This window comes from Salvelinus fontinalis, chromosome 17, assembly GCF_029448725.1.
Source record: "Salvelinus fontinalis isolate EN_2023a chromosome 17, ASM2944872v1, whole genome shotgun sequence".
Classification (NCBI taxonomy): Eukaryota; Metazoa; Chordata; class Actinopteri; order Salmoniformes; family Salmonidae; genus Salvelinus; species Salvelinus fontinalis.
In genome coordinates this window covers 12440320-12466484 of record NC_074681.1, presented here as the reverse complement: position 1 = coordinate 12466484, position 26165 = coordinate 12440320, and the positions used below count along the sequence as shown (strand labels likewise).

The 26165-nt window shown below is 39.3% G+C and overlaps 1 protein-coding gene across 2 annotated transcripts in view; it reads left to right on the top strand.

Annotated features, from left to right (window-relative positions):
• LOC129813705 (obscurin-like) overlaps positions 1-26165 on the top strand; it is a 107428-nt gene that overhangs the window by 20823 nt on the left and 60440 nt on the right. For both annotated transcript variants that reach the window (XM_055866142.1, XM_055866143.1), the window contains exons 5-24: positions 1478-1783; positions 2320-2586; positions 3296-3402; positions 3738-3906; positions 4678-4950; positions 5196-5474; positions 5946-6224; positions 7202-7477; positions 7891-8169; positions 9354-9629; positions 10000-10275; positions 10360-10632; positions 10746-11012; positions 16332-16601; positions 16833-17102; positions 17736-18005; positions 18117-18229; positions 18378-18531; positions 18827-18988; positions 20874-20978. In XM_055866142.1, the coding sequence (XP_055722117.1) occupies positions 1478-1783; positions 2320-2586; positions 3296-3402; positions 3738-3906; positions 4678-4950; positions 5196-5474; positions 5946-6224; positions 7202-7477; positions 7891-8169; positions 9354-9629; positions 10000-10275; positions 10360-10632; positions 10746-11012; positions 16332-16601; positions 16833-17102; positions 17736-18005; positions 18117-18229; positions 18378-18531; positions 18827-18988; positions 20874-20978 (4671 nt within the window). The remainder of the gene's footprint in view (positions 1-1477; positions 1784-2319; positions 2587-3295; positions 3403-3737; positions 3907-4677; positions 4951-5195; positions 5475-5945; positions 6225-7201; positions 7478-7890; positions 8170-9353; positions 9630-9999; positions 10276-10359; positions 10633-10745; positions 11013-16331; positions 16602-16832; positions 17103-17735; positions 18006-18116; positions 18230-18377; positions 18532-18826; positions 18989-20873; positions 20979-26165) is intronic.

The following is a 26165-nucleotide window of genomic DNA, read 5'->3' as shown; positions in this document are numbered from 1 at the left end:
AGATGAATGTGCAAGTAGAGATACTGGGGTGCAAAGGAGCAAGATAAATAAAAAAATACAGTATGGGGATGAGGTAGTTGGATGGGCTAATTACAGATGGGCTATGTACAGGTGCAGTGATCCGTGAGCTGCTCTAACAGCTGGTGCTTAAAGCTAGTGAGGGAGATAAGAGTTTCCAGCTTCAGTGATTTTTGCAGTTCATTCCAGTCATTAGCAGCAGAGAACTGGAAGGAGAGGCGGCCAAAGGAGGATTTGGCTTTGGGGGTGACCAGTGAGATATACCTGCTGGAGCGCGTGCTACGGGTGGGTGCTGCTATGGTGATCAGTGAGCTGAGATAAGGCGGGGCTTTACCTAGCAAATACTTGTAGATGACCTGGAGCCAGTGGGTTTGACGATGAGTAAGAAGCGAGGGCCAGCCAACGAGAGCGTACAGGTCGCAGTGGTGGGTTGTATATGGGGCTTTGGTGACAAAACGGATGGCACTGTGATAGACTGGATCCAATTTGCTGAGTAGAGTATTGGAGGCTATTTTGTAAATGACATCGCCGAAGTCAAGGATCGGTAGGATGGTCAGTTTTACGAGGGTATGTTTGACAGCATGAGTGAAGGATGCTTTGTTGCAAAACAGGAAGCCGATTGTAGATTTTATTTTGGATTGGAGATGTTTAATGTGAGTCTGGAAGGAGAGTTTACAGTCTAACCAGACACCTAGGTATTGGTAGTTGTACGCATTTTCTAAGTGAGAACGGTCCAGAGTGGTGATGCTGGACGGACGGACGGGCAGGTGCAGGCAGCGATCGGATGAAGAGCATGCATTTATTTTTACTTGCATTTAAGAGCAGTTGGAGGCCACGGAAGGAGAGTTGTATGGTAATTATTTGAGAAACCAAGGCTATTGAGTCTGCCGATAAGAATGTGGTGATTGACAGAGTCGAAATCCTTGGCCAGGTCACAGTACGGCTGCACAGTATTGTTTCTTATCGATGGCGATTAAGATATCGTTTAGGACCTTGAGCATAGCTGAGGTGCATCCATGACCAGCTCGGAAACCAGACTGCATAGCGGAGAAGGTACGGTGGGATTCGAAATGGTCGGTAATCTGTTTGTTAACTTGGCTTTCGAAGACCTTAGAAAGGCAGAGTAGGATAGATATAGATCTGTAGCAGTTTGGGTCTAGAGTGTCTCCCCCTTTGAAGAGGGCTGCTTTCCAATCTTTGGGAATCTCAGACGATATGAAAGAGAGGTTGAACAAGCTAGTAATAGGGGTTGCAACAATTTCGGCAGATCATTTTAGTAAGAGAGAGTCCAGATTGTCTAGCCCAGCTGGTTTGTAGGGGTCCATATTTTGCAGCTCTTTCAGAACATCAGCTATCTGGATTTGTTCTGTACATCTGCAGATACATCATATCACTGACTTTTCTCAGAATTTATCATACATACATGAGCCATTTCAAACTATACCTCCCTCCCTCCCAGCTGCCAGAAAGCATCCTCCTGATCCCCCCATCGATGTGGTGGTGCGCAACAAGACTGACTCATCCATCACCCTCCACTGGTCCCCCCCAGACAGTGACCGCCCTGTGCCCATCAAGGGGTACATGGTAGAGAGGAGGAAGGTGGGTGCCCAGACCTGGCAGAGGTGCAATGGCATGGAGATCAGCGTCTTTACTGAGATCACGATCCAGAACTTCACAGAGGAGGCCAGCTACCAGTTCCGCATTTCTGCAGTCAACAACTATGGCCAGAGCCAATACCTGGAGGTTCCCGGGACCTTCTACCTTGGTGAGACAGACAAACATCTTCTTACCCATTATTACTTGGTTTTATTGAAGAAGAAACTAATGGCAGTCTAGGAATACTCCTGGAGATGTATGAGGTAGACAAGAAGAATGTGGGTCTGCACCAAGGCTTGTAGGTAGAAGGTGACTTGTACGTAAGAGTAAAATAACTAAGTACACTCTTAGAAAAAAAGGTGCTATCTAGAACCTAATAGGGTTCTTCGGCTGTCCCCATAAGAGAACCCTTTAAATAACCCTTTTTGGTTCCAGGTAGAACCATTTTGGTTCCAGGTAGAAGTTGTTGAGGTTCCATATAGAACCCTTTCCACAGAGGGTTCTACATAGAACCCAAAAGGTTTCTACCTGGAACCAAAAAGGGTTCTACCAGGACCCTAAAACGGTTCTCCAATTGGGATAGCAGAAGAACCTTTTTGGAACTTTTCAACAGGTACTCACAATCAAACCGTAATAAGAAAAAATATATAAAAACACCAGCCTGCTACTTTTGTAATACTGATGTGATTCAACCCTTTCTTACAGAGCCCAGTGCAGAGGTGAAAACAGGCCTGATGAACAGCACAGCCATCTCAGGTGAGGAGGCCTCACTCTCTGTGGATCTGTCTGCCGTGTGCTCTGGCGTATGGTCTATCAACGGACGCCTCCTGCGTAGTGGTGGTGACTACCTCATCACCCGCCAAAAGACCACACACACGCTGATGATCCGGACGGTCTTGATGGAGATGAACAGAGCCGTGGTCAAATTTGTGGGCGGTGGCTCTGAGAGCACTTGTATACTCAAAGTGAAGGGTAAGCACTGGAATAGGGGGCAATGCCAAGAATAAGAACTGTGGATTGAATATGCATGTCTTCATTAGCATGATGCTTTGAGTTGCCTGTATAAATAAAATAAAATAAAACAAGCTTTGTAAACAACAGATGTAGACTAACAGTGAAATGCTTACTCACGGGCCCTTCCCAACAATGCAGAGAGAAAGAAAATAGAGAAATAATAGAAAAGTAAAACATGTAATAATAAAAGTAACAATAACACAATGAGTAACGGTAACAATAACACAATGAGTTTAAAGGCTACATATACATAATCAAAAAAAGGTACTATCTAGAACCTAAAAGAGTTCTTTGGCTGTCCCCATAGGAGAAGAACCCTTTGTTTCCAGATAGAACCCGTTCCACTATTTCTTATTGATCTATTAACTAATTTACCACATGGTGATGTCACCAGGCAGGCCAAAATTCCATCCCACCAAAACAGGCTTAAATTCCAGGCTTTCTTTACAAATAGCTTTTAGACTAAAAGGTCGTTATCCTCATTTTCACAATTTCACAGTATTATTCCAACCTCATAGTGCTGTACAAGCAGTTAGGAACCTCATCTGTTAGCTGTTCTGTTAGACAGTCACCATCTTTCCATTGGAATTTCCCATACAGCAACTACAATTCAATACTCTGTAATAAGCATAGCCCTGGTAGCTTATGTGAAACCTCTTATTTACAGCTCCACCTATCCGGTTCACCAGTAAGTCTGCTCACACTGAGGTGGTGACCTGCAGCGCCCAGTCCTCCGCCCAGCTGACCACAGAGGTGTCTGATTACCATGCCCAGGTGTGTAGTGGTCCTTTTGTAGCTCAGTTGGTAGCGCATTGCGCTTGTAACACCAGGGTAGTGGGTTTGATGCACGACTGTAAATCACTTTGGATAAAAGCGTTTGCTAAATGGCATATATTATCTAATGACATACAGTATATTATATAGAAGTCCAGATGACTGAATTAATTAATGAACAAATGAATACTTTATTGGTCTGTTAGGATTAGGAGTAGTGTTATAAATACAAAAATACTTAAGACTTTCTCTTTTGAATTGTTCAGATTCAATTCACTGTGTAATGCTGTCTCTTATGCGGATTGTGCATTTCAATGTTTCCTCTAACTCTGTAGGTGGTCTGGATGAAGAATGGACGGGAGCTGAAGATGGGCAAGAAGTATGAGTGCATAACCACTGACCACAAGAGGATCCTGATGGTACACAATGTCACTGAAGAGGACACGGGAATCTATGAGTGTGTCCTAAACGAAGACAGAATGTCCCTGACGCTTTCTCTAAAAGGTACAACAGGACAGGCGAAATATCAAGAATAAAGACTCAACTCCTGTATCATGCTATCATGCTAAAAATATGAAACCCCTCCAATGTCTACAACATATTAATAACTTGTTGACACCTGGTGGAAAGTGGGAACCTGGTCCCTCAGATTCCCATATAATTGTAATACAATAACAGAAATAGCTACATTTTGTACAGCTTCACTGAAAACCTGTTTTTATTATTATCATGTTTTTTACATATGACAGATGTTTTTACACTCGTAATCCAGTAGGTTAGTCTGACCCCGGATCTCAAACTGACACGGCGTATGAAGTGCAACCTCTAACCTACATTGCCTACAGAAAGCCCCTCTCACACCACGTGACATACAGGGACAGACTGGGCTGTGACAGCTAACACCAGGTGGTAGTAAGCCATCTAGCATGGGAAAGAGCTCTCTGTCATCATGTAATAAAGTCCAATGTGTCACTGGTACCGTCCCCAATCCTCCAACCACGCACAGGCAGACACCCACCTATCATATGATGGTGTATGAAATGTAGCTGTTTGGTTATAAAAGCATAATCAAATATTTGTAAAGCAAATAAATCATTGTAGATGATTCTGTTCTTGCATATTTTTTTATAATATTCAATTCCACATGGGCCTTTGTTAACATTTAATTATAACCTTAAGGTATTAATAGATTTCTACCACAACTCTATAAATTAAAAAAGTGGACAAATCATGTTTTTGTTCTTGATCATAAATCCATCCATGTTTCTCTTCCAGATGAAGCAAAATTCCTGAACAAGCCCAGGGGTCCCATGGGGGTGGCACCTGCCCTCAGCGGGGACCTTGAGTTGAACTGTGAGGTATCATCTGCCAGCGGGGTGGTGGTGTGGAGGAAGGATCAGACAGTGGTCATTGAGGACCAAAGAACTACCATTGTCTCCAAAGGGACACAGAGGAGACTGGTCATCAAGAACGCCAAGAAGAGTGACGAGGGACACTACTCCTGCGAGACAGCGGAAGACAAAGTCACATTCCAGGTCAAGATAAAAGGTAAGAGAGAGAAGGAATGTCTGTAGAGCACACCGGACAAACAATATCATTGTATTCAGCTTGTATAATAACCTAGTCATATATTTATTTTTTACTGTTTAAGCTAGAAAAACTAGTGCTCCCTCCCAAACTAGTGCTCCCTCAGAATCCCAGATTGCCCATACACATACTGTTCCTGTTTTTAGTGTTCAACCCAAAAAGAAAGATTTTGATTTTACTTTGCCATTCCATGACTGTTCCCTCAGAAGTTCAACAGGCTGCCTTCACCAACAAGGACTCTGTACAGAAGGAAGTGAGAGCTACTCTCTCCCAGAAAGCCACTCTGAGCTGTGAGGTGTCAGATACCAAGACAGAGGTGAAATGGTACAAGGATGGCAAACAGATCATTGCAAGTAAAACAGTTTCCATGGAGACAAAGGGCAAGAGTCGTCAGTTGGTAGTAGACAAAATGGAGAAAAAGGATGCTGGAGAGTACACCTGTGAAGCTAGAGCAGAGAAGCTGGTCTTTAAAATACATGTGTCAGGTAAGCCAAATATTGATTTACTGTCTGTTGTCTACTTTTGACCGAGGTTGCTGGAGTGGTTGTCCATGTGCCAGTCTTGCAAATTTGAAACGTTTTCCCCCTTAGTCCTTGGAGGTTTGAACAATGTACAACATTTTAATTTCTTCAGCTCTGCTCATTATGTTAGAAATGTATGATTGTTTTGTTAGTTTCAATGTGTTCTAATTGAGACTTAAAAATGTGTGGGGTTATCAGATAAAATATTGTTTGTAGATATGGGCTTCAAAGTTGTTTCATTGGATGATTTTGCTTTCATGGCTTCTGAGGACACCTCAATGATGCGATGTGTCTGTCTCTGCTATATTAGTGCTGTAGCTGGTTGACTATGGCTGTTATGTATGTCAATGCTACCCATGTCTGTCCAGTGTCGAAAGATTATTCCTGTTTTCATTATTTGACCCCTACTATGCCCCTATATGATTGTTCCCTCAGAAGCCCAACAGGCTGCCTTCACCAATAAGGACTCTGTACAGAGAGAGGTGAGAGCTGTTCTCTCCCAGAAAGCCACTCTTAGCTGTGAGGTGTCTGATACCAAGACGGAGGTGAAATGGTACAAGGATGGTAAACTGCTGACTTCCAGTAAGACAGTCTCCATGGAGACAAAGGGCAAGACTCGTCAGCTGGTGATAGAGAAGGTGGAGAAGAAGGATGCTGGACAGTACACCTGTGAGGTTGGAGCAGAGAAACTGGTCTATGAGATACAGGTGACAGGTAAGGAGGATATCGACTTGCTGTCTCGTCTCCTTTTTGCCCGATTGCTTGAATGGTTGTCTGTCTGCTCTTCACATTAATGAGGAATTGGACCTTGTATGTTACAGGCACTAGCAGTCCACCCCCCCCCCCCCCCCCGCACTCTGAGCTCTTTAGCCTACTGGAGTATTATCATATCTATTGCTTCTGATATTGTTATGTTGCCCAGCTCGCTGTCTTTTTTCAATTATATGTGACATTTGAATTGTCAATTTTTTTTATTCTTCCACATATTCCTTGCTAATATGTATTCACTCCTTATTCGCCAGTATCTAATCAACTATCTGCTTGCACCTGTTGCGCCTGTTACGCACAGCAGGTGTTTCTTCTGAAGTACGTCTTCCTAATTTGTTTGTACATTACTGATGATAAGGCCAAAACATATGCTCCATTTTTGTTTATTAACTTTATACTTTTTGTATTCATTTGAGCGTGGATTAAATTAAGTATATTATTTTTGCACATCGGCCTCCTTGGGTTATTCCTTTTCATGGTTTTGAGTGCCAGTACCTTTTGACCTCTACATATATTTTTTTCTCCTACACACCGGCTGCCTTCCATTGTAGCCTGAATTCAAACCCTCATACTGGCTTTCTGCTCTACACATTGGACATGTTAATCTTAGGAGAAGATAACTATGAAATATTTAGCTCTCCCCTCGGATGCTTTGGCAAGTGTACTGTTGAATTACATTTAGCTTTTGTCTCAGTAAGAAACCAATGCCTAGTTTTTTGTCATACTGATAAAGTTGAGATCTTAGAATTAGTTGATTCCATCAGACAAGGGGCTGTTTGAGGCTTCAAGGTTGTTTCCTTGCTTGATTTGACTCTGGTTGTTTTGCTTTGTGGCTTATGGGGACGTCTCACTGGTCTCTGTCCTTTTTGCGGCTGTGTGTCTATTCCCATTCTATATTTGAACTGCTAATGGTTGATTTACAGAAGCCCAGGCTACCTTCTCCAATAAGGACTCTGTACAGAGAGAGGTGAGAGCTGCTCTCTCCCAGAAAGCCACTCTGAGCTGTGATGTGTCAGATACCAAGACGGAGGTGAAATGGTACAAGGATGGCAAACTGCTGACTTCCAGTAAGACAGTCTCCATGGTGACAAAGGGCAATACTCGTCAGCTGGTGATAGAGAAGGTGGAGAAGAAGGATGCTGGACAGTACACCTGTGAGGTTGGAGCAGAGAAACTGGTCTTTAAGATACATGTGACAGGTAAGCAGGATATATTGGATTTTCTGTCTGTCTATTGTCTGCTCTGGGGCATATAGTGGGACGAATTGTTGTCTATATGCCTGACCTACAAATATTTATTTGAAAAAACTTGTCTTTGACAAAGGTTGTTTCATTTGTCGAGTTTTCTTCTCAAGCTGACATCTCCTACAATCTGTATTCCTGCTCTAGCTTATATTACATCTGAATAGTCAGTTTCTGTGTTTGTTGCGTAGTTTGTTTGTCTCAGTACCATGTTAGAATTGCTGACAGATGACTCTCGGTGTCATTCTGTAGACAATTCTCCCCGTGTCTGTACAGGACAGTAAGTGATGTGTTCTGTGTTTGGTGCTGATACTGTTTGACTCTAAATTAAGTATTTCTGCCATTGTGCCCCTCCATGACTGTTCCATCAGAAGCACATCAGGCTGCCTTCACCAATAAGGACTATATACAGAAAGAGGTGAAAGCTACTCTCTCCCAGAAAGCCACTCTGAGCTGTGAGGTATCAGATACCAAGATGGAGGTGAAATGGTACAAAGATGGCAAACTGCTGACTTCCAGTAAGACCGTCTCCATGGAGACAAAGGGCAAGACTCGTCAGCTGGTGATAGAGAAGGTGGAGAAGAAGGATGCTGGACAGTACACCTGTGAGGTTGGAGCAGAGAAACTGGTCTATAAGATACAGGTGACAGGTAAGGAGGAGTTATTTTTTAGTCAGATGCCCTCTGTGATGTGATTAAGGTTTTGGTTGCTTGAATGGTTGTCCGTTTGTCTGTCCTATTAATTAAAAATGTTATTCTCCTTATTTAAAGATAATCGTAAGAGATTTTCTTATGTCGGAGGAGATGTTATGGGACATACACAGTTAAATTTTTTGTTCTGTTTTTTAACTTACAGCTATTAAGTTATTTTCTAAGTGTAATTGGTAACGTTACCTTAGCATTTGTGAGTTCTATCTTGCAAACATATAGATTTAATTGGTTGTTTTGATTGCACACAGCATTGTCCTTTGAATATTTTGTCTCGATTCACTGATGTTTCTCATGGGGATATCTGAGTGCTCTGTTTCCCAGTTTGTTGCTCTAGACTGTGTGTCCGTCTCCATGCCACATTGGAATTTCAGATGGTTGACTTTGCAAGGCTGCTGTATGTCCAATATATCCAGTATTTGTCCAGTCTAGAGATATGGTTCCTGTTTTGATGTGATATTGAGGTTTCTCATTTCCATCATATCCCTCAATTGTTCCTCCTTCAGAAATGAAGGATGCTTTCTCCAATAAGGACTCTGTACAGCAGGAAGTGAAAGCTACTCTCTCCCAGAAAGCCACTCTGAGCTGTGAGCTGTTAGATACCAAGACAGAGGTGAAATGGTACAAAGATGGCAAGCTACTGACTTCCACTAAGACAGTCCACATGTTGTCAATGGGCAAAGCTTGTCAGCTTGTGATAGAAAATGTGCAGAAAAAGGATGCTGGAGAGTACACCTGTGAGGCTGGAGCAGAGAAGTTGGTCTTTAAGATACAGCTGGCTCTATTACTGTTCCTCAGAAGGCTTTGGGGGCTGAATAGTTGTCAATGTATATGTTCTCTACATTGTCTACAAATGTTTTCCCTAAAGGAAAGAGACGTTATAGTTTTGTCTTTTTGATTATTTTGCAAATGTCTGAATTGTCCGTTTCCCCGTTTGTTGCATTGTCTTGTCTGTGTCTTGCTACTTTATAAATGCAGATGGTTGATTAATCTAGCATTTGTAATGCTTTATTTCCCCTAATGTCTGTTGTGTGTAAGATATGGTATCTGGTTTGGTTGTTGGGATTGTTTGACCTTGAATGTTATGTTTCTGGTACTATCATGCACCTCCATAATTGTTCCCTCAGAAACTCAAGCAGCTTTCACCAATAAGGAATCTGTACAGACAGAGGTGAGAGCTGCTCTCTCCCAGAAATCCACTCTGAGCTGTGAGGTGTCTGATACCAAGACGGAGGTGAAATGGTACAAGAATGGTAAGCTGCTGACTTCCAGTAAGACAGTCTCCATGGTGACAAAGGGCAAGACTCGTCAGCTGGTGATAGAGAAGGTGGAGAAGAAGGATGCTGGAGAGTACACCTGTGAGGTTGGAGCAGAGAAGCTGGTCTTTAAGATACAGGTGACAGGTATGAGACGATTTCAAAGCTGGCTGTCTATTGATGTTTCTCTCAAGGTTTTGGAAGCTGGATGGTTGTCAATGTACTGTGTCTGTGTTCTACATTGTCTACCATTCTTTTTCTCCCAAGGAAAGAGATGTTATACTGTTGTTTGTTATGATTGTTTTGTTAGTGTGGAAGTCTGAATTGTATGTTCTTGTCTGTCTCATAATGCTTTAGAAATGCAGATTTTTTTTACTTACTCTGACAATATCGCTTGATTTCTCTTTTGTATGTCATGTGCAAGATACGCAAAGGGTTTCTGATTTGGTGTTGGGATTGTTTGACCCTGAATGAAGGGTTTCTGGTTTTACCATACCCTTCAATGATCCCCATTCAGAGGTCCAGGCTGCCTTCACCAATAAGGACTCTGTACAGAAGGAGGTGAAAGCTACTCTCTCCCAGAAAGCCACTCTGAGCTGTGAGGTGTCTGATACCAAGACGGAGGTGAAATGGTACAAGGATGGTAAACTGCTGACTTCCAGTAAGACAGTCTCCATGGAGACAAAGGGCAAGACTCGTCAGCTGGTGATAGAGAAGGTGGAGAAGAAGGATGCTGGACAGTACACCTGTGAGGTTGGAGCAGAGAAGCTGGTCTTTAAGATACAGGTGACAGGTATGATGTCATTGACTCATTCACCATATTTGTTATACCCAGCACTATCATCACTATTCTAACAAGTCTTCATTTTTTCTCTAGAATCCTCTGCCAAGTTTAAAAAGACTGCCAAGAAGGATATATGCAGTGTTCAAGCAAGTGAGAAGATTGTTTTGACCACTGAGCTGACTTCGGAGAGTGCCAGTGTCAAGTGGTTCAGGGATGGAGTAGAGTTGAAGGAAGGCACTAAATATGAGATGAAGAGAGAGGGACATTCTCGTACCCTGATTGTGAAGTCCACCGAAGTCAAAGACAGTGGCACCTACTCTTGCCACACTGATGATGACAAGCTTGAGTTCAAAGTTCAAGTCAAACGTTAGTTAGCAATTCATTCATCAGAACAATTGATTGACGTGTACAGTCAATACTGACATAAGAGCATGCATATAAAATGTAGTTAATTAAGTTCTGTCCATGTTTCCTCTCAGATACACCGCTGAAGTTTGTGGTGCAGTTGCAGCCTGTAGCCACAGAGCTGGGTGTTACGCTGACCCTGACCTGTGAACTGAACCAAGCCTCAGGGGACGTACTCTGGCGCCAAAACAGTTGTGAGGTCAAACCCGGTGGCAGGTTCTGTGTCAGCACTGACGGTGCCAAGCGGGTCCTTACCATAACAGGAATGACCAAAGAGGATGAGGGAGAGTACATCTGTGAATGCAAAGATGATAAGACCTCTGCCAAGGTCTCCACCAACGGTAGCTGAGGCTTTACTTTCATTAGATTTAACACTTGGTCACTCACTACTGCAGCATATAGTTAACATAGTTACAGACATAAACAACATAGTTACAGACATATACATCATAGTTACAGACATATACAACACAGTTACAGACATATACAACACAGTTACAGACAAATACAACATAGTTACAGACATATACAACGGAAGTACAGACCTGTACAACATAGTTACAGACATATACAACATAGTAACAGACATATACAACATAGTTACAGACATATACAACGTAAGTACAGACCTGTTAAACATAGTTACAGACATATACAACATAGTAACAGACATATTAAACATAGTTACAGACATATACAACATAGTTACAGACATATACAACATAGTTACAGACATATACAACATAGTAACAGACATATAAAACATATTTACAGACATACAACATAGTTACAGACATATATAACATAGTTACAGACATATACTACGTAGTTACAGACCTGGTAAACATAGTTACAGACATAAACAACATAGTTACAGACATATACAACATAGTTACAGACATATACAACATAGTTACAGACATTTACAACATAGTTACAGACATATACAACGTAAGTACAGACCTGTACAACATAGTTACAGACATATACAACGTAAGTACAGACCTGTTAAACATAGTTACAGACATATACAACATAGTTACAGACATATACAACATAGTTACAGACATATACAACATAGTTACAGACATATTAAACATAGTTACAGACATATTCAACATAGTTACAGACATAAACAACATAGTTACAGACCTGTACAACATAGTTACAGACATATTCAACATAATTACAGACATATACAATATAGTTACAGACATATACAACATAGTAACAGACATATTAAACATAGTTACAGACATAAACAACATAGTTACAGACATATACAACATAGTAACAGACATATTCAACATAGTTACAGACACATAGAACATAGTTACAGACATAAACAACTTAGTTAAAGACATATACAACATAGATACAGACATATACAACATAGTTACAGACATATACAACATAGTTACAGACATATACAACATAGTTACAGACATATTCAACATAGTTACAGACATATACAACATAGTTACAGACATATACAACATAGTTACAGACAAATACAATATAGTTAAATACTTGTACACCATAGTTACAGACATATTCAACATAATTACACACATATACAACATAGTTACAGACCTGTACAACATAGTTACAGACCTGTACAACATAGTTACAGACATATACAACATAGTTACAGACATATTCAACATAGTTACATACCTGTACAACACAGTTACAGACATATACAACATAGTTACAGACATATTCAACATAATTACACACATATACAACATAGTTACAGACCTGTACCACGTAGTTACAGACATATACAACATAGTAACAGACATATACAACATAGTTACAGACATATTCAACATAGTTACATACCTGTACAACACAGTTACAGACATATACAACATAGGTACAGACATATACAACATAGTTACAGACATATTCAACATAGTTACATACCTGTACAACATAGTTACAGACATATTCAACATAGTTACAGACATATACAACATAGTTACAGACAAATAAAATATAGTTAAATACTTGTACACCATAGTTACAGACATATTCAACATAATTACACACATATACAACATAGTTACAGACATATTCAACATAGTTACAGACATAAACAACATAGTTACAGACATATACATCATAGTTACAGACATATACAACACAGTTACAGACATATACAACACAGTTACAGACAAATACAACATAGTTACAGACATATACAACGGAAGTACAGACCTGTACAACATAGTTACAGACATATACAACATAGTAACAGACATATACAACATAGTTACAGACATATACAACGTAAGTACAGACCTGTTAAACATAGTTACAGACATATACAACATAGTAACAGACATATTAAACATAGTTACAGACATATACAACATAGTTACAGACATATACAACATAGTTACAGACATATACAACATAGTAACAGACATATAAAACATATTTACAGACATACAACATAGTTACAGACATATATAACATAGTTACAGACATATACTACGTAGTTACAGACCTGGTAAACATAGTTACAGACATAAACAACATAGTTACAGACATATACAACATAGTTACAGACATATACAACATAGTTACAGACATTTACAACATAGTTACAGACATATACAACGTAAGTACAGACCTGTACAACATAGTTACAGACATATACAACGTAAGTACAGACCTGTTAAACATAGTTACAGACATATACAACATAGTTACAGACATATACAACATAGTTACAGACATATACAACATAGTTACAGACATATTAAACATAGTTACAGACATATTCAACATAGTTACAGACATAAACAACATAGTTACAGACCTGTACAACATAGTTACAGACATATTCAACATAATTACAGACATATACAATATAGTTACAGACATATACAACATAGTAACAGACATATTAAACATAGTTACAGACATAAACAACATAGTTACAGACATATACAACATAGTAACAGACATATTCAACATAGTTACAGACACATAGAACATAGTTACAGACATAAACAACTTAGTTAAAGACATATACAACATAGATACAGACATATACAACATAGTTACAGACATATACAACATAGTTACAGACATATACAACATAGTTACAGACATATTCAACATAGTTACAGACATATACAACATAGTTACAGACATATACAACATAGTTACAGACAAATACAATATAGTTAAATACTTGTACACCATAGTTACAGACATATTCAACATAATTACACACATATACAACATAGTTACAGACCTGTACAACATAGTTACAGACCTGTACAACATAGTTACAGACATATACAACATAGTTACAGACATATTCAACATAGTTACATACCTGTACAACACAGTTACAGACATATACAACATAGTTACAGACATATTCAACATAATTACACACATATACAACATAGTTACAGACCTGTACCACGTAGTTACAGACATATACAACATAGTAACAGACATATACAACATAGTTACAGACATATTCAACATAGTTACATACCTGTACAACACAGTTACAGACATATACAACATAGGTACAGACATATACAACATAGTTACAGACATATTCAACATAGTTACATACCTGTACAACATAGTTACAGACATATTCAACATAGTTACAGACATATACAACATAGTTACAGACAAATAAAATATAGTTAAATACTTGTACACCATAGTTACAGACATATTCAACATAATTACACACATATACAACATAGTTACAGACCTGTACCACGTAGTTACAGACATATACAACATAGTAACAGACATATACAACATAGTTACAGACATATTCAACATAGTTACATACCTGTACAACACAGTTACAGACATATACAACATAGGTACAGACATATACAACATAGTTACAGACATATTCAACATAGTTACATACCTGTACAACATAGTTACAGACATATTCAACATAGTTACAGACATATACAACATAGTTACAGACAAATAAAATATAGTTAAATACTTGTACACCATAGTTACAGACATATTCAACATAATTACACACATATACAACATAGTTACAGACCTGTACAACATAGTTACAGACATATTCAACATAGTTACAGACATATACAACATAGTTACAGACCTGTACAACATAGTTACAGACATATTCAACATAGTTACAGACATATTCAACATAGTTACAGACATATACAACATAGTAACAGACATATTCAACATAGTTACATACCTGTACACCATAGTTACAGACATATACAACATAGTTACAGACATATTCAACATAGTTACATACCTGTACAACATAGTTACAGACATATTCAACATAGTTACAGACATGTACCACATAGTTACAGACATATTCAACATAGTTACAGACATATACAACATAGTTACAGACCTGTACAACATAGTTACAGACCTGTACAACATAGTTACAGACATATTCAACATAGTTACAGACATATACAACATAGTTACAGACATATTCAACATAGTTACAGACCTGTACAACATAGTTACAGACCTGTACAACATAGTTACAGACATATACAACACAGTTACAGACATATACAACATAGTTACAGACATATACAACATAGTTACAGCCATATACAACATAGTTACAGCCATATACAACATAGTTACAGACATATACAACATAGTTACAGCCATATACAACATAGTTACAGAAATATACAACATAGTTACAGACATATTCAACATAGTTACAGACCTGTAAAACATAGTTACAGACATATTCAACATAGTTACAGACATATTCAACATAATTACACACATATACAACATAGTTACAGACCTGTACAACATAGTTACAGACATATTCAACATAGTTACAGACATATACAACATAGTTACAGACCTGTACAACATAGTTACAGACATATTCAACATAGTTACAGACATATTCAACATAGTTACAGACATATACAACATAGTAACATACATATTCAACTTAGTTACATACCTGTACACCATAGTTACAGACATATACAACATAGTTACAGAAATATTCAACATAGTTACAGACATGTACCACATAGTTACAGACATATTCAACATAGTTACAGACATATTCAACATAGTTACAGACATATACAACATAGTTACAGACCTGTACAACATAGTTACAGACATATACAACATAGTTACAGACCTGTACAACATAGTTATAGACATATTCAACATAGTTACAGACATATACAACATAGTTACAGACCTGTACCACGTAGTTACAGATATATTCAACATAGTTACAGACATATTCAACATAGTTACACACATATACAACATAGTTACAGACATATACAACATAGTTACACACATATACAACATAGTTACAGAAATATACAACATAGTTACAGACATATACAACATAGTTACAGACCTGTACAATATAGTTACAGACATATACAACATAGTTACAGACATATACAACATAGTTACAGAAATATACAACATAGTTACAGAAATATACAACATAGTTACAGACATATTCAACATAGTTACAGACATATCGTCAAACATACTAGATATTAACCCATGTATTTCAATATTAACTCAATATTAACTTTCTGTGTGCCTGAGTCTAATTAAGTGTCTCCAGATAATATTTTTCATTCTGAACTTTTCAGCCCCCAGACTGGTGAATCTGACTTCCAAGCTGAGCAGCATCGCTGCAGTGGAAGGGAAGGATGTCATGTTTAAGTGTAGTGTCACCCCAGCAGACGTCAAAGTAAAATGGTTCCACAACAACGTGCCAATCACTGCTGGGCCCAAGTATAAGATTGAGCACGGGGCCACCAGCCACTCCCTCACCATCATGTCAGTCAGTCAGGAGGATGCTGGGGAGATCCGTATGGCAGCTGAGGGCAAAACCTGCAGCGCTACCCTCCAAGTGCAACGTAAGAAACAACATCTATTCGCTTTAACACTTACTGTATGATATAATATCTGAGCTAATATCCAGTGGATATACTTCTGTTCTGTATTATCAGCAGATTGTTTTGATTGACTGATACACAATTATAGCCATTGTTTACAAAAATGTATAAGCCTTTTAAGCATTTTAGCTTAGAAGGGCTACAGTTATCACAAAGGAGTTGTAATATCTGTGTTTTCTTTGTGCCCGACAGTGGAGCCGGTGATGTTCAAGAAGAAGCTGCAGAACGTGACGACGGTAGAGGATCAGAAGGGAGTGAAGCTGGAGGTGGAGCTTAGTAGACCCTCTAAAGAAGTCAGGTGGATGAAGAACAGCGTGGTGCTGCAGCCCGGAGGCAACATCGACATCAGGGTGGACGGGGCCAAGCAGACCCTGGTCTTCAAGAGTGTGACTACCGCTGACCGCGGCTATTACTCCTGTGAAACTCTGCATGACAAGACCCAGGCCAAACTCACTGTGGATGGTAAGTACATTTACATTTTAGTCATTTAGCAGACGTTCTTATCCTGAGTGACTTACAGTAGAAATTAGGGTTAAGTGCCTTGTTCAAAGGCACATCGACAGAATCTTCACCTAGTCAGCTTAGGGATTCGATTCAGCGACCTTTTGGCTACTGGCCCAACACTCGACTACCTACCGCCCAAGTAAGAGTATGTCCCATTTACAGATGCTGTAGTTTTATGATTATGTATAAATAGCCCCTAGTGATCTTAGTTAAGCACAGACAGTATTTCCTAACCTGACATGCAGTTTGTACCTTTGATCTCCACACAGATGTTTATTTTGTTATATATATATTTTTGTACCTTTTTTAACTAGGCAAGTCAGTTAAGAACAAATTCTTATTTACAATGACGGCCTACCAAACCCTAACCCGGACGATGCTGGGCCAATTGTGCGCCGGTTGTGATACAGCCTGGAATTGAACCAGGGTCTGTAGTGACGCCTCTGCGCCACTCTGTAGCCCCAGACTATTTATATCTACAGTTTCAGTGCCAAAAAGAGATGCACATGACACTTAGTGACGATTCTGTATAACCTAAACATTTAGCATATTCCAACACACCTAAACATTCCCTCTATCTGTATTTCACAGTGCAGAAGATTGAGGTGGTGAAGGGCCTGCTGGCCGAGGTCAAGGCCAATGAGAAGGAAACAGTGACCCTGGAGGTGGAGCTCAGTCAAGCTGACGTGGAGGGATCCTGGACCAGAAGCGGAGCCAAGCTCAAGGCAGGGTCCAACTGTCGCATCACGGCCCTTGGAAAGAAGCATGCCCTTACACTGTCCCAACTCAAGATGGAGGACGCAGGAACGATTGTCTTCCAAGCGGAAGGGGTCAAGTCTTCTGGCAAGCTCATTGTTGAAGGTAGGTTATCTCAATTTTTGTCCAACATTAAGCTATTCATCAAGTTGAGTGTTATTTGAAGTGGCACCTCTTGTTTAAATACTGTACATTTTTGCATTGTGGCTTGTACAGAACCTGCTGCCATGATCTCTAGGCCCATGGAGGATGTCAAAGCTCCAGAGAAGGAAAAGGCAACACTTGAGTGTGAGGTGTCCAGAACCAATGCTGAGGTCAAGTGGTTCAAGGTGAGAAAACATATTCTAGTGGTAAATCATAGAACTCGAACATCCATTCATGCAAAACGAGAAAGTGTTCAATGTCAGCAATTTACTTTGCATAATTGTGTATACAAAGTGAAGTAATCATTTGTACTAAAATATCACTGTTCCCTAGGGTGATACGGAACTAAAACCAGGAAAGAACTTTGGCATCCACTCCCAGGGTCGCACACGTAGCCTCCTCATCCATAAATGTTCCAAAGAGGATGAGGGCACATACGTTTGTCGAATGTCTGACGACAATACATCAGCCAAACTCACTGTACATGGTACGAGTCCCTACATGTTATTCATATGATACAACATGATACATGGTATATTATGCGATCCAATGATAATGATCGTATAATACAATCCAATGATGATTGTATAGGCTTGTCAATGATAGATGTACTTACAGGTTGGTAAAATAGTGCATGTCTCAATTTTAAATAATAGACATCCTTCTTACCAGATATATAGCTATGAATCAATGGAAAAGAATGTCCCTATTCATTCAGCAGTAGATGTGTTGAAGGCTCTCTGATGTCTCTTTTTATGGTCTCTTGTGATTCTCCCCCAAAGCCCGAGACATTAAGATAGTGAAGAAGCTGGAGGATGTGGAGGTGATGGAGAAGGAGAGTGCGTCATTCATGTGTGAGATCTCTCACGATGATGTGGCCTGCCAGTGGTTCAAAGGAGACACCAAACTCAAAGTCGGTGACAACATCAAGATGAGACAAGAGGGTGAGGAGGATACACACATTTAGAATTCTTTCCAAGTATATGTTTAGATGTCCATTTTAGTAATAGACACTCATATATTTTAGTAATAGACACTCATATATTTTAGTAATAGACACTCATATATTTTAGTAATAGACACTCATCCATTTTAGTAATAGACACTCATACATTTTAGTAATAGACACTCATACATTTTAGTAATAGACACTCATATATTTTAGTAATAGACACTCATATATTTTAGTAATAGACACTCATCCATTTTAGTAATAGACACTCATCCATTTTAGTAATAAACACTCATACATTTTAGTAAATGACACTCGTATATTTTAGTAATAGACACTCATACATTTTAGCAATAGACTCTCATATATTTTAGTAATAGACACTCATCCATTTTAGTAATATACACTCATCCATTTTAGTAATAGAGACTCATACATTTTAGCAATAGACACTCATATATTTTTGTAATAGACACTCATACATTTTTGTAATAGACACTCATATATTTTTGTAATAGACACTCATACATTTTAGTAATAGACAGTCACATATTTTTGTAATAGACACTCATATATTTTTGTAATAGACACTCATACATTTTAGTAATAGACACTCATACATTTTAGCAATAGACTCTCATACATTTTAGTAATAGACACTCGTACATTTTAGTAATAGACTCTCATATATTTTAGTAATAGACACTCATACATTTTAGCAATAGACACTCATATATTTTTGTAATAGACACTCATACATTTTAGTAATAGACACTCATATATTTTTGTAATAGACACTCATACATTTTAGTAATAGACAGTCACATATTTTTGTAATAGACACTCATATATTTTAGTAATAGACACTCATATATTTTAGTAATAGACACTCATCCATTTTAGTAATAGACACTCATCCATTTTAGTAATAAACACTCATACATTTTAGTAAATGACACTCGTATATTTTAGTAATAGACACTCATACATTTTAGCAATAGACTCTCATATATTTTAGTAATAGACACTCATCCATTTTAGTAATATACACTCATCCATTTTAGTAATAGAGACTCATACATTTTAGCAATAGACACTCATATATTTTTGTAATAGACACTCATACATTTTTGTAATAGACACTCATATATTTTTGTAATAGACACTCATACATTTTAGTAATAGACAGTCACATATTTTTGTAATAGACACTCATATATTTTTTTAATAGACACTCATACATTTTAGTAATAGACACTCATACATTTTAGCAATAGACTCTCATACATTTTAGTAATAGACACTCGTACATTTTAGTAATAGACTCTCATATATTTTAGTAATAGACACTCATACATTTTAGCAATAGACACTCATATATTTTTGTAATAGACACTCATACATTTTAGTAATAGACACTCATATATTTTTGTAATAGACACTCATACATTTTAGTAATAGACAGTCACATATTTTTGTAATAGACACTCATATATTTTTGTAATAGACACTCATACATTTTAGTAATAGACACTCATACATTTTAGCAATAGACTCTCATACATTTTAGTAATAGACACTCGTACATTTTAGTAATAGACTCTCATATATTTTAGTAATAGACACTCATACATTTTAGCAATAGACACTCATATATTTTTGTAATAGACACTCATACATTTTAGTAATAGACACTCATACATTTTAGTAATAGACTCTCATACATTTTAGTAATAGACACTCATACATTTTAGTAATAGACACTCATGCATCAGCTTTTGAATTATTAGCCATCATTGATTAATTAGGTCTATTTTACTATTTATGTGTTTTACCATTCTGTAATGTTCTTATAAGTTGCCCTCTTTCAATTAAAGGTAAAATCTATGTGCTGCTGATTAAATCGGTGACACCAGAAGACGTGGCGGAGATTAAATTCACAGCTGAAAAGGCCTCTTCAACAGCCAAACTGACAGTGAAAGGTAAAGAAACAAAGTCCATTTCCAGCATGCATTCCCCTTAGAATGCTATATACGGCACAGTATGCCATATGATAGAATACCTTTGTTAAATTAATGATGTTCAGGTCAGCTCATTACAATATACATAACAAATTCACAGAATTCACTAACACTTATTAAACATACCAATGGTGAATTCAGTGCTCTAACCATAACTAAAATCTGATCCAGTCAATCGGTCAGCTAGTTAGTCTGTCCTCTGTGTCCTCAGAGTTATTGTCCTGAGGTTTATTTTGGTTCAGCAGCCAGATGTCTGTGGGGATTGCCTCTTTTATTCTGAAATGTTGGTGTTTTGTATCCCTGGCCAGAGGGCAAGATGATCCCTAAGATAATGTAGGTTGTGAGTTGTTTCCCTGAAATCCATGGTGCAGTCTTTTTTATATATATGGTTGATTTACATCCTCTGGAAACATGAACCACGTGACCCAGATCCTAGGGTGACCTGACCACCCTCGGGAGCTTGCTCTCATGTTGCTTATGGAGATCCCTCTGTACCAGGCCAGGAGTGAAAAGGTCATGCAGTGACTATCCGAGCCCCTCAGGATGTTGGAGTAGATGGAGGACAGCACAGGAGAAATCCCTGTTTCTTGGGGTAGCCCGTGGATATGAATTGCACAGGGAAATATTTTCTTTGGCTTACTGACCCCTATTGAGGAGAAAGTCAATGACCCACTTAATTATACTTAAGTCCACTTTGAGATCCTGTAGATTGGGACAGATTTGCTACAATTATTATTATTTATTTTAATTTCAATCGAGGAAAAATGTATTTATTTTGACTGTGATATGTGGTTGTCTCATCTAGCTATCTTAAGATGAATGTACTAACTGTAAGTAAATCTGGATAAGAGCTTCTGCTAAATGACTCAAATGTAAAATGTAAAAATATAAGTCTGTCCAAGTGTGTGTAGTCTGCTGATGCATCAAGGCGATTATTATAACGTTTTACTCCAATGAATTCCTCATCTTGAGGATTGGACATATTTCAGAGCTCCTTGAAATTATTTCAAGATCTTTCCTATGATGAGATCCAGGGGACATGGCTCTTTTAGTGTTTCCGTCTCAATTTAGGGAGTTTGCTGTTCTGTAAAAAAACCAGTATGTTTATCAGCTTCTGTAAAGTACAGTTGTGGCCAAAAGTTTTGAGAATGACACAAATATACATTTTCACAAAGTCTGCTGCCTCAGTTTGTATGATGGCAATTTGCATGTACTCCACAATGTTATGAAGAGTGATCAGATGAATTGCAATTAATTGCAAAGTCCCTCTTTGCCATGCAAATGAAATGAATCCCCAAAAAACATTTCCACTGCATTTCAGCCCTGCCACAAAAAGACCAGCTGACATCATGTCAGTGATTCTCTCGTTAACACAGGTGTGAGTGTTGACGAGGACAAGGCTGGAGATCACTCTGTCATGCTGATTGAGTTCGAATAACAGACTGGAAGCTTCAAAAGGAGGGTGGTGCTTGGAATCATTGTTCTTCCTCTGTCAACCATGGTTACCTGCAAGGAAACACGTGCCGTCATCATTGCTTTGCACAAAAGGGCTTCACAGGCAAGGATATTGCTGCCAGTAAGATTGCACCTAAATCAACCATTTATCGGATCATCAAGAACTTCAAGGAGAGCGGTTCAATTGTTGTGAAGAAGGCTTCAGAGCACCCAAGAAAATCCAGCAAGCATCAGGACCGTATCTTAAAGTTGATTCAGCTGCGGGATCGGGACACCACCAGTACAGAGCTTGCTCAGGCACAGTGAGGCGAAGACTTTTGTAGGATGGCCTGGTGTCAAGAAGGGCAGCAAAGAATCCACCTTTCTCCAGGAAAAACATCAGGGACAGACTGATATTCTGCAAAAGGTACAGGGATTGGACTGCTGAGGACTGGGGTAAAGTCCTTTTCTCTGATGAATCCCCTTTCCGATTGTTTGGGGCATCTGGAAAAAAGCTTGTCCGGAGAAGACAAGGTGAGCGCTACCATCAGTCCTGTGTCATGCCAACAGTAAAGCATCCTGAGACCATTCATGTGTGGGGTTTCTTCTCAGCCAAGGGAGTGGGCACACTCACAATTTTGCCTAAGAACACAGCCATGAATAAAGAATGGTACCAACACATCCTCCCAACCATCCAGGAACAGTTTGGTGACGAACAATGCCTTTTCCAGCATGATGGAGCACCTTGCCATATGGCAAAAGTGATAACTAAGTGGCTCGGGGAACAAAACATTGATATTTTGGGTCCATGTCCAGGAAACTCCCCAGGCCTTAATCCAATTGAGAACTTGTGGTCAATCCTCAAGAGGCGGGTGCACAAACAAAAACCCACAAATTCTGACAAACTCCAAGCATTGATTATGCAGAATGGGCTGCCATCAGTTAAGATGTGGCCCAGAGGTTATTTGACAGCATGCCAGGGTGGATTGCAGAGGTCTTGAAAAAGAAGGGTCAACACTGCAAATATTGACTCTTTGCATCAACTTCATGTACTTGTCAATAAAAGCCTTTGACACTTATGAAATGCTTGTAATTATATTTCAGTATTCCATAGTAACATCTGACAAAAATATCTAAAGACACTGAGGCAGCAGACTTTGTGAAAATTGATATTTGTGTCATTCTCAAAACTTTTGGCCACGACTGTATTTACGTAAAAATACTTGAAAGTACTACTTAAGTAGTTTTTGGGTAACGGTACATTACTTTTTTATTTATATTTTTGACTACTTTTTCACTACATTCCTAAATAAAATTATTTACTTTTTGCTCCATACATTTTCCCTGACACGCAGAAGTACTAGTTACATTTTGAATGCTTAGCAGGGCAGGAAAATGGTCCTCTGAAATGGTGGACTCACCACAATAAATGATGTCTGTGTTTGAGTGTGCCCCTAACTATCCGTAAATGAAAAAAAAACAAGAAAATTGCGCCTTCTGGTTTGCTTAATATAAGGAATTTGAAATGATTTATACTTTTACTTTAAACCAAGCCTTACTGAAGAGCTCAGTGACTTTCAACGTGGCACCATCATAGGATGCCACCTTTCCAACCAGTCAGTTCGTCAAATGTTTACTTTACTAGAGCTGCTGTAAGTGCTGTTATTGTGTAGTGGAAACGTCTAGGATCATCAACGGCTCAGCCGCGAAGTGGTAGGCTACACAAGCTCACAGAACAGGACCCCCGGGTGCTGTAGCGCTCGGGGGTCCTGAATTACGCTTCACCATCTGACAGTCCGATGGAGGAATCCGGGTTTGGCGGGTGCGAAACGAATGCTACCTGCCCCAACACATAGTGGCAACTGTAAAGTTTGGTGGAGGAGGAATAAGGGTCTGGGGCTATTTTTCATGGTTCGGGCTAGGCCCCTTAGTTCCATTGAAGGGAAATCTTACAATGACATTCTAGACAATTCTGTGCTTCCAAGTTTGTGGCAACAGTTTGGGAAAGGCCCGTTCGTGTTTCAGCATGAAAATGCCCTCGTGCACAAAGCGAGGGCCACACAGAAATGGTTTGTTGAGATTGGCGTGGAAGAACTTGACTGGCCTGCACAGAGCCCTGACCTTAACCCCATCGAACACCTTTGGGATGAATTGTAATGCAGACTGCGAGCCAGGCCTAATCGCCCAACATCAGTGGCCGACCTCACTAATGCTCTTTTGGCTGAAAGGAAGCAAGTCCCCTCAGAAATGTTCCAACATCTAGTGGAAAGCCTTTCCAGAGGAGTGAAGGCAATATAGCACTTAAGGAGCGACCAACTCCATATTAATGCCCATGATTTTGGAATGAGATGTTTGATGAGAAGGTGTCCACAAATGTTTTGTCTTGTAGTGTATGCTGGAAGCAACTGTACAGTAAATAGATCAGATATGCTTACGAAGGGTTTCTGCATAGGCTTATAGGCTTCTTTGGTTTTGCCATGGCCCGTCAGGTACTTTCTTTTATTTGTAGACTGTATTATTGTAGTGCTGCTTACAGCTTTGATATATGATAGAGTTTTTATATGCTACTGTGGTACTGCTTAGTATGGCTTCCTTGTATTGATACGGTTGTTATTGTTACTGTAGAGCTCCCTGTCCAGTTTGTGAAGAAGCTCAGGGATAAGTTAGCCATGCATACACACCATGGGTTCCTGGAATGTCAAATGTCTCGGGCAAGTGCCAAGGTCAAGTGGTACAAGAACAAGAAGGAGATCAAGCCCAGCAAGAAGCACGAGATTAGCAGCAAGAGTATAAACCGCAAACTCACCATCAATGACGTGGGCTCGTACGACGAGGATAATTACACCTGCAACGCCACGACGACAAGACATCCTGTAAACTTGTTGTGGAAGGTAACAGGATGAAAAGCAGGACATTGTCTATTGTAAACTTCTAGGAATTGTATTTAAAGTGTATTTTTATAAAGGTTGATATGACTTTATAAAAATACACTTTCAATCTCTTTTAGCACGTATGAATACTTCAGGACACAGGATTACCAGTCAGTGAGTGAATCAGTTGAAATAGCACTCTTATAATATCCCTAAAGAGTGTAATTAGGAGTGCTTCTGTCTCAAGTTTGACCTATACGCTCGGTATCTGTGGTCCCTCTAGAGCAGGCCATCAGCATCGTACGGGAGCTAAGTGCCGTGGAAGTGACCGAGCCCTTCGCCGCCTTCTTCGAGGTGGAGATCAACATCAACTCAGTCAAGCCCCCCAAGTGGACCCTGAATGGTGTGGCCGTGCAGGACAGTGCTGACTTGGAGATGGAGATGGAGGGCTCCATGCACCGCCTCACCTTCAAGAAGACCAAGGCCTCCATGACAGGACCTGTCCAGTTCAGTGCTGGCAAGAGCAAGTCTGTGGCCCAGCTCACTGTCAAAGGTCAGAGGCTTCTCCTCACACAGAGCACCATATTCCCAGTGGGTATAACTGGTTGAAATGACGTTGTTACAACCAGATTACAACCAAAACTGGGTTAGGAGCATGTTACATGACTTGCCTATGATCAGAGCTGTTTGCACGTCTTATTGTCTCGACTACAGAGCCCATTAAGGATGCGACAGCCAAAGAGAAGGGCTCAGCCACGCTGAGCTCCAAGTTCTCCACCGCACCCAAAGAGGTGAGCTGGTTCAAAGGCCAAACCCTCCTGGCGACATCAGACAAGTACAGCCT